General features: G+C 32.0%; 2 protein-coding genes across 11 annotated transcripts; both read left to right on the top strand.

Annotated features, from left to right (window-relative positions):
• The first annotated feature begins 802 nt into the window (after positions 1-802).
• On the top strand, positions 803-4,570 carry LOC139809315 (uncharacterized). Of its 5 annotated transcripts, none has more exons than XM_071772125.1 (9): positions 803-1,374; positions 1,695-1,814; positions 1,938-2,055; positions 2,136-2,400; positions 2,472-2,612; positions 3,256-3,346; positions 3,518-3,660; positions 3,879-4,011; positions 4,430-4,570. In XM_071772125.1, the coding sequence occupies exons 1-9, from the start codon at positions 1,210-1,212 to the stop codon at positions 4,502-4,504; spliced, it is 1,251 nt and encodes a 416-aa protein (XP_071628226.1). In that variant the 5' UTR covers positions 803-1,209; the 3' UTR covers positions 4,505-4,570. The 5 variants fall into 5 exon arrangements, with proteins under 5 accessions (XP_071628226.1, XP_071628230.1, XP_071628228.1 ...); XM_071772129.1 differs by having other exon boundaries at positions 804-1,374; positions 4,426-4,567; XM_071772127.1 differs by lacking the exon at positions 4,430-4,570 and adding an exon at positions 4,084-4,312 and having other exon boundaries at positions 806-1,374.
• Positions 4,571-4,851: 281 nt separating this feature from the next.
• Positions 4,852-8,049, top strand: LOC139809314 (uncharacterized). 6 transcript variants are annotated; one of them, XM_071772119.1, is made up of 10 exons: positions 4,852-4,998; positions 5,374-5,493; positions 5,628-5,745; positions 5,842-6,106; positions 6,188-6,304; positions 6,449-6,532; positions 7,167-7,257; positions 7,330-7,472; positions 7,580-7,715; positions 7,781-8,049. In XM_071772119.1, the coding sequence occupies exons 1-10, from the start codon at positions 4,855-4,857 to the stop codon at positions 7,832-7,834; spliced, it is 1,272 nt and encodes a 423-aa protein (XP_071628220.1). In that variant the 5' UTR covers positions 4,852-4,854; the 3' UTR covers positions 7,835-8,049. The 6 variants fall into 6 exon arrangements, with proteins under 6 accessions (XP_071628220.1, XP_071628223.1, XP_071628222.1 ...); XM_071772124.1 differs by lacking the exon at positions 4,852-4,998 and adding an exon at positions 5,007-5,024; XM_071772122.1 differs by lacking the exon at positions 7,330-7,472.
• The last annotated feature ends 1,057 nt before the right edge of the window (positions 8,050-9,106 follow it).

Here is a 9,106-nt window from a genome sequence, read left to right on the forward strand (position 1 = left end):
ATTTTTAAGTTTGGGAGCACCAATGAGCGTCGGTCACTGTTAACTGACAATTGAGCTTTCATCGGCGCGATGCCGAGACGGTTATTAATGACCGACACAGCATTCAACGTGTCAAAGTGTTTTAAAGAAAAGTAAATGTGCATCAAAACTTGCATTAAAACTTTCAATTTCGACCGTTTAATGACCGTAAATTATTAGATATAAAGTACATTCATACAAGGCTCCACTGACAGAACGCCATCACCGTTGCATGTAATAAAATTATTAACATTTCAAAATTATGATTGGTGGCTTGTTCATTCCATTATTAGAAAGATTCTTCATGTAAAATCTCGACACTAATCATAAAACATTTATCAAACATTTTTAATATTTACTTAATTAATAGAAATAATATATTATATAAATGCAGATTTTTCATGGCATAGGCAGTTTTAAGCCTAATTATATCACAGTGCAACTAAATAATACATTAAATCAATATTTATGACAGCTAGCTTATTGAGATTTAGGCCAGTTTCACCAATGTCGATTAACTGTAACCTTCGATTAAACTCACTCTTCATCTCTTTCTAACTGCCTCGCTTAGAAACAGATGAAGAGTGAGTTTAATCGAAGGTTACAGTTAATCGACGTTAGTGAAACTGGCCCTTAGAGTTCAGATATAATTCAAAATAAGTCTTTACAGTATTAGTAACATAATCTTCACAATGCTTGCCAAGTATGACGCACATATTGAAATTCCAACGATTATAACCGCACAGTGATCTTCCTAGTCAATGGATTTCTAATTTGTGGAATAATGTTAATGTGCTGGCACACACATGTCACATGGCAAGAAAAGTACTGCAACGTCGCGCGTCTCGAATAGAAATGAAGAGACGCGAGAGAGACATGAATGCGCGAAGTTACCATTGCGCTTGCGTCGATCGAACGCTTGAGAGAAATGCACATGACTGAGAATACAGATAATCGGTTCACGCAAGTAATAATGTTTATTCGAGGGTTATAGATACGAACACTAGCCAAATAATAGATGTATCCAAAGCTGTATAATTTGTATCATTATTTTAAGCTATAAGTATTCTATCGTAATTTTGCGATAGTTCAATAGTTTATTTGAATATATAAAAGTAGCAAATTATATAAACTACAATCATACCGAACCTACAAGGTAACTCGTGAAAAGAAATTCAGCACAAACGCGTTATGACACTAGCACTGAGATGGCAAGAATGCCCCGTGAACACTTATTATACAATTAATCGAATTTTATTACTATGTGTCGGATTATGGCCGTGTCAAAAGTCCACTTTTAAATACATCGCAATAACATTAATGACGATAATACTTGCATCGTCCGTAATATTTCAGGTACGATAATTATTCTTTTCAATCTCTCATTAATTTTTTTTTATACTTCTTAATTTATAAATTAATAAAACAAAATGAAATAAGAGGCATTAATACATAATCACTTTCATTAAAAAGATAATATTCTGTTTTTATTACAAACGTTAAATTATAACAACAAATTATAACAAATGTGGTAATATTTAAAGAAAATTTCTTATTTGTATGTATTTTGAATAAATTCTTCGAAACAATTCTAACCGATTTTAGCCGAAAGAATTATCGATACCTAACGTTAATGTAAGAATAGAAATAATTTGCGTGGTAAATATTACTTTTAGCTAACGACTTTCATCACAAGAGAATGTAATACAGACGTTTTTCTACGTGTTCTCACGTACAGCATCCCATGGTTGGGCTATACGTTAAAATATAATGTTCTCTGCTTAAACGCAAAACGGGTAAGAACGTTCAATATCAAACACAACTACTCATAGAAAAACTTTCAGGAAAAGTATATGACTGTTATCAATATCATATGAAATATTTTTGAAAATTAAATAATTATTATCCTATAAAAACAGATGCGAAATCTTATGGAACGAATGCTTTGTGATTGGAATGAATTAAACAACGTGCAAGAAATTGAAATATTAAAAGAATACGCAGATATCGGAAGATTCATCACATTGATTACAATATGTAAGTAATATCTTGCATCAGTTTTTGTACTGTATATAGATTCGATTACTTCGATTCGGACTTTAATCGTTCAATTACAGTGTTCATCTACGGATGCATTTTTTGCTTCATTGTGATACTATTTCTATCGAACTTTCTTCTGGACATCACATCCAGTAAAAATGAATCGCGTCCACGACAACTTCCGGTCCTAATAGAATGTTTTATAGATCAGCAAAAATATTTTTTTCTAATTTTGTTAGCAGCATGTTTCGCTGTCGTGTGTAGTATAACCACGGTGGTAGCCTCCGAGACACTTAATATGTCATACACGCATCATGCGTGTGGTTTATTTGAAATAGCCAGGTAAAGCAAAGTTCAGGGCTTTAAGAAATGAATCGATTGATTTTACAGATATTTGCAAACATATGTTGCAGTTATATTATCAATTTCAGCTGTCGTATAGAACAAGCATTGCTCAAAAATACGGTACAAGGTATTGCATCTTCTACCGAAAGAAATTCGATATTATATCAAGGGATAATCAACGGCTTTAATATGTACAAAAGAGCAATCGAGTTCGTAATTTTTATGTTTATGATTACAATTTTTTTATTCTATAATACGATTTGTCTTCGAATCCTTTAATTTTTCAATAAATGAAGAGGGTGCACAAGGCCGGTTTTTAACTCCCTCTGAATTTCATTCTATAAAATATCAGAAAACATTTTATTTTTGTAAGAACTATTGAAATCAAGTAACTTTAGCCTAAACGTATGTATTTTGACGCTTGTTTATCCTATAACTCTAATTAATCCCATTTTTACCATCAACGCTTCTTTTCCTTACATTTGTGTGTGTTGTGTTACATTTGGGTATGTAAAATAAAAATTAAATATTTCATAATCTTTAGTATCAACATTCTTGTAGCACAATTTTTCTAAAATAAAAATACGTCAAAATACGTCTGTTTAGGCTAAAATCATCTGATTTTAATAGTTCTTACAAGATTAAAATTCTGAGTTTCTGATATTTTAGAATGAAATTCAGAGGGGGCCAAAAACCGGCCGTATGAATCCTTCTCCTTTATATAACTTATGAGATTTTATGCGAGAAGTCGTATAAATCATTAACATATATGTAATTGACAATAGTTATTTACAGTCAATTACGTAAGTATATTTTCTCTATGATGCGTATTATAAAGATTTGTTATTTAAGGTTTATCGAAATGTTGAAAAGATGTCATAACTGGGCCTATTCATTACTGTTGCCCTTAGTGGTACTATCTCTGAGCATTAATCTTTATCGCGTGAGTAATTATTAATATACATATCATGTCATACAATAATTAACATATTTTGACCGGAAGTATTATCTACTGACATGATATCTGTTTATATCTGTATTGTATCCGTAAATACAACTGTTATACTATTTTTCCCTCCTTCGAAAACAAATTAGTTTTATTTACGTGCTACAGTTTTCTCGATTGATAGCATCCAAGGAATATTCCGAGCTGATCATTAGTTTTCTATACATCCTTGGCCATTTTTGGTACATGTTTTTCTATAACTACTTGGGACAGAAAGTGATCGATCATAGCAGTGATGTTTTTCACAGAATGTGAGTATTGCATCCATTTATCTTTAATTGATTACAATCCTATAGAAGTTCCTTTGTTATCTATAGGTCTATTTATTTTACTTATACTTATATCAGGATATTATATGCAAGGAAAATGAATGGGTTATATCACTCGATAAATAAAGGGTTAAAGAAAAATAAATCCCTAACGTTATCGAAACTTTCAGTTATATAATTCTTTGATAACAATATTTTAGATACAACGTGCAATGGTATCTAGCTCCGTTGAAAGCGCAGAAGTTATTGATGCTTGTGATGCAAAGGAGCATGCGACATTGCATAATCGTCATTGACGGCTTATTCATTCCGTCGTTCGAGGGATTTGCCACGGTAAATTTCGGCACTTATAATAATCCTTTATCGAACAGTTTTCCTTTAGATTTGCTATAATTTATATTTCAGCTTACAAGCACGTCAATTTCGTACTTTGCGGTTATTCTTTCCCTCTTTTGATTATCCACAATAAAATAAAAATTGAAGCTTAAAATTCTACGATGCAAGTAGTTTTCTAGTATATTTATATCATGCCTGTTATATAGTGATATAATAATACAAATGCAATTTATCTACTAAATTGTTTTCACTAACTGTATAAAATAAACTAGAAAAATATAATGTTGGTTTAGCGATATCACTCTTCAAACACATTTTGATTGCTCTTCCGTAGAATATGATATAATTAACATTTCTTTTCCATTATATTCACAGTAACAATACGAATATAAGTTTTTCTATTATTACAAGGAAGATGACTAACGCGATCACTTCACGCGGAAATAAGGAAATGAAGGCATGTGACTTTGGCGACAGAACACGAATCTAAAGCGCCTGCGTCGAAAAAAATGGAGAAAATTGTGTATATTATCACCCCCCATCATGTTGCACTGCCAGCAAGAATGGATTATTTATCTACAATTCACTCTAAAAACTATTTTCTTTCATTATTCTATATACATATGCATGACATAATGCATATAATGACTGTAAAATTGTCTCTTTTTTAAATTTCTGATAGCAGCTACGCTATTTCTTTTCGCGAAAATTGCATTTAAACTATCTATCGTTCTCAGCGTTTTGTAAAAGAAAATATTACACAATACTTATAAATATTAGTAGACACGAGAATCTCTATATAAGTTATCGGTGGAACAGTATCTCGAGTATCGTGCAAACATGGACTTTGCTGGGAGTCGTTACTATAGAATCAATCAAATACTATTAACTTGCCTTGGACTATGGCCATATTATACACAACGCACGAAATACGTCTATTGCATATTTGTGTTTCTCCTTCTTTTATCTAGTATATTTTTTCAGGTTTGTCGTCGATCAGATCAATCCGGGTTCGATATTTGTTTACAGCTAGTTGTTTATTCTTATTGTTTTCGTGATTTTAATTGTTTTGTGATTAATAATTTGTTATGATATATATCTAATGTATTTTTTTTATTTTATTATTTGTCAGTAATCTTTTTCGATCGGTTTTAAAAGTACGACATAAATTAATTTGAGACTTCATATTATTATTACTTTTACAATATTTCATATTAATTTAAATGTCAAGATTTTAAAACTTAGTATTCATATCAGATATATAAATATCATATTAGATTAGCACATAAATTATCGTCATATGTAGCACACAAATATTTCTACTAATTCATTGGATGAATACTGCGCATATAATTCTAGTTATCATCGTTTATCACTAATAAGTACAGCGTAGATCTTCTTTTAAATGGTTTCTCGACCATCGGACTTGCAATATATTGCACACTTAAGTATTTTACTACGTATATTAATGGCAGTAAAGTAAGTTTACGAACAGTATGATCGATTTCTATAAACGCGATCAAATCGTATAAAGTACATCCTGAAAAATCAAGCAGCTTCTTCTCGTGCACATATAGTTAAGATACATCTGGATTATCAATGTCTTGTTTTAGTTGAAAGAGCTTATGGAACAAGTGCGGAATGATTGGAATTCTCTAAAAGAGGAAGAGGAACTTAAAATAATACACAATCGCGCTAATGTCGGAAGATCCTGTATAATCGCTTTGTTAAGTGAGTAATAGAATTGACATGCAAAACATTTTGAATTACAGTACGATCACGGGATAAAAATTAAAATTGAAATTAGAATATATATGATTGTTGCAGTATGGCTGTACTCAACGTTCTTTCTCCTTGTTTTAATACTTATTTCACCAAATATTCTTAATATCGTGATGCCATTAAACGAATCGCGACAATCGTGGCAGCTTCCTACCACAATGGAATTTTTTATTGATCGGGAGAAATACATCGAATTATTAACATTGTATTTGTTCGTGACAGCTTTTATCGGTCTTAGCACGATGATAAGCAAAGAAATGTTCTTGCTAATGTATGTGCAACACACATGTGCGATGTTTCAAATCACTAGGTAATGCACTCTTAAATACTAATAAAGGAACTATAAACATGTTGTTTTGATTCAATATATCATGACATAATTGCATTTTAGTTATCGAATCGAACGTACTGTAAACAAAAACCATACGAAATCGTTAATCTCTGCAGAAAAATTCAATAGTCATAAAAGCATCGTGGAGGCTATCGATAGTCATCAAAACGTTATCAAGTTGGTATTGCAATTTATAAGATTCTTTCAGGAATAATTCTCAAGAGTGTAAAAAATTTTATACGACACGAAACTATTTTATATTCTAAAACTGTTCTACTAATCTGTTTTTATACTACTTTTCTATACTTTTATATAATATAGTGCATATGTTATGGATATTTGTTTACGAGTGAACATTTTTTTTTCTAAGAATTCAAATTCGTATTACTATGTGATAATTCTGAGGTAATCTTTTTCTTCGCCAGTAATAATTAACAAAGGAGATGATTTAATTCGATCCAACTAGTCATTTATTAATATAATATTCAAATACTCAACGTTTCGACCATGGTTTGTGGTCCTTATCAAGTGTAAACTAAATTATAGATTTACAATGAGCTCTGAGGAACCTCTTAATTCCCTCGGTGCTCTTTGTACATCGGAACCAATCACGAAACCGCACTGAGTTCTTTGAGACAACGTCACCGTTACAGAAGCAGTAACAAACAGCTATTGGCTGTCAATTAGGATTGACCGTTTCTCTCTGTACTCCATGTACATCGGGACGATATGCGATGATCTTTGAGACAATGGTGCCGTTGCAAGAAGCTTTTTAACCTCGAAGACATACTGAATATAAATGCAATATGAAAATCCGTAATTTGAATTATTTTTGTTATATTATCAGTTTTTATAATTAAGAGGTTTCATAGAACAACCTTGTTGTAAATCTATAACTTAATTTGATAAGGACCACTTGATAAGGACCACACCATAGTCGAAGACTAGTTGGATCGAAACGTTGTGTATTTAAATATTATATTAATAAGTGGCCAGTTGAATCGAGTTAAACCATCTCCTTATGTGATAATTGTTCAAGGTTCGTCGATTCCCTCAAATCCACTTTCTCAGTTACTCATTTATTTGCGATTTCTATCGGCGTTGCATCGTTAAGCATCAATCTATATCTTGTGAGTTTGTAAACCTTCTAGTTATACCATTAACATCGTATAACGATTTTTGAAAAGTTGCAAGTTCCGTAGTTTTGCGAGAGCATCATGGCGAAAGATATTGGCAGTACGAGCATGTTGTTCTTATACGTTGCCACTCATTTTGGCTACATGTTTTTTTTTAACTACATTGGTCAGTTAGTAATAGATCATAGCAACGATGTATTTAAGAAAATGTGAGTGTAGAAAAAATACGAGATTTTTCAGTTAAATATATATCCAAAGTTTGTGTAATCGCACATAATGGATTAATATTAATATGGATTAATATATGATATCACAGATGCAACACTCGATGGTACGCGGCTCCATTGAACACGCAAAAATGTCTCATGATGATAACGCACCGAAGTATGAAGACTTCCACATTGATGGTTTGCCTTGGCCTGTTCTTGCCGTCTTTGGAAGGTTTCACTACGGTAAAACGAGCAACTTACGTATAGGAAATCTTACAAATTTTATATTTTTATATGCCCTATTGCAGCTCGTCAGCTCGTCGTTATCATACTTTATGGTAATTTATTCTGTGCGCCGATAGCAATCACAGGATGTAAGTAGTAATAATCCACCATTGTGATTGATAAACACTTTTACGAAGGAAAATAGTGTTAGATAAGAAGTAACATCTCTAAACTGTCAGGAACTTGGAATCTATTGTATATCCGTTTATACTCAAACATCCTGATATTAAACTAAATGCGAGCTAATATATTTCTCTAAATAATTAAAATAAATTCTCAATGTTGAATAATCTATACGACTTGATTTATCTTATCCGCTCGCAATGAAAGCAATCTTAAACAAAAGTCAGTTAAAGCGCGAAAATAAAATATATCCATTTAAGTACACATACACATAGACTGACTATACCGCGATTATATGGAAGATTATGTAGTTTTTAAATGCATTTTACAATGTGCAAAATTATGCACGTTTATGCATTGTGACAACACATAACGCGATTAACCGTCAAGATTGCTTTAGTTTGTGAAGTCCTATTGTAAATCCTGATTTTAATCTTGATAAGCGTAGATGCTTGAGCAGACTCCTTTGACATCGTGTGTTGCCACGCGATATGTCTTATCTAAACTGCGAATGTAATGTCTCTATTCCACGAGTAGCTTCTAACTGGGAGCACTATCGGCATCGCTTATAAGTACGAAGAACGCATGCAACTCGTCGCGCACAAATCTCCTCGAGCGTACCAAGGCAGAAATTAGCGCGTCCCGCATCGTATTTCACAGCTGTCGGCTAGTAGTCGACTACTTTGTCTAATAACACATTCAATTCGCACAATTCTGATTCGGGCGTAATAAAGAGCTACATTTTTTATGCGTTCTCATTTCACTTGAAACCCATTTGCATACATTCGTGCGTAAATTCGAATTAAGACTTAAAAGTTAAAAATAACATTAGAAAATCAAATATTACTTTTTGTACATAATATATGTAAAGTATATGTAAAAAGTCAGCTCATAAAAATTGTTATTAATTACAACTGGGTTTATAATAAACATCGCGTTTAATATTAAAAAAGCAGTCGCATATAATGATAAAATATGAAGAAAGATAAACATAAATATGTATATATATTTGTACTCTAAAAGGCATAAAAATATGTCTTCATCTATTATCTTTTATTTATAGCCTTCTTTCTCGCAAATGTCGATTGTTATTATCGAGAATAATCTGTGAATAATGGGAGAAAGGTCATCTCTCTTTCGATCTCCGTAACTCTCCCCTTCGAGAGATCTACGATCTTTTAGTGCATTCTCCACTGGTCTCGTTAAATACGCTCTCTTCCACCGAA

Source organism: Temnothorax longispinosus, chromosome 3, assembly GCF_030848805.1.
Source record: "Temnothorax longispinosus isolate EJ_2023e chromosome 3, Tlon_JGU_v1, whole genome shotgun sequence".
NCBI lineage: Eukaryota > Metazoa > Arthropoda > Insecta > Hymenoptera > Formicidae > Temnothorax > Temnothorax longispinosus.

Bases quoted from the DNA above. Each gene is read 5' to 3' on its own strand.
- LOC139809314 (XM_071772119.1), top strand. From the start codon at position 4,855: ATGGACTTTGCTGGGAGTCGTTACTATAGAATCAATCAAATACTATTA. The intron at 6,305-6,448 runs GTTGGTATTGCA...TATATAATATAG, and splicing joins AGTCATCAAAACGTTATCAA to TGCATATGTTATGGATATTT. The intron at 6,533-7,166 runs GTAATCTTTTTC...TAATTGTTCAAG, and splicing joins TACTATGTGATAATTCTGAG to GTTCGTCGATTCCCTCAAAT.
- LOC139809315 (XM_071772125.1), top strand. From the start codon at position 1,210: ATGACACTAGCACTGAGATGGCAAGAATGCCCCGTGAACACTTATTAT. The intron at 1,375-1,694 runs GTACGATAATTA...TATTACTTTTAG, and splicing joins CATCGTCCGTAATATTTCAG to CTAACGACTTTCATCACAAG. The intron at 3,661-3,878 runs GTGAGTATTGCA...ACAATATTTTAG, and splicing joins AGTGATGTTTTTCACAGAAT to ATACAACGTGCAATGGTATC.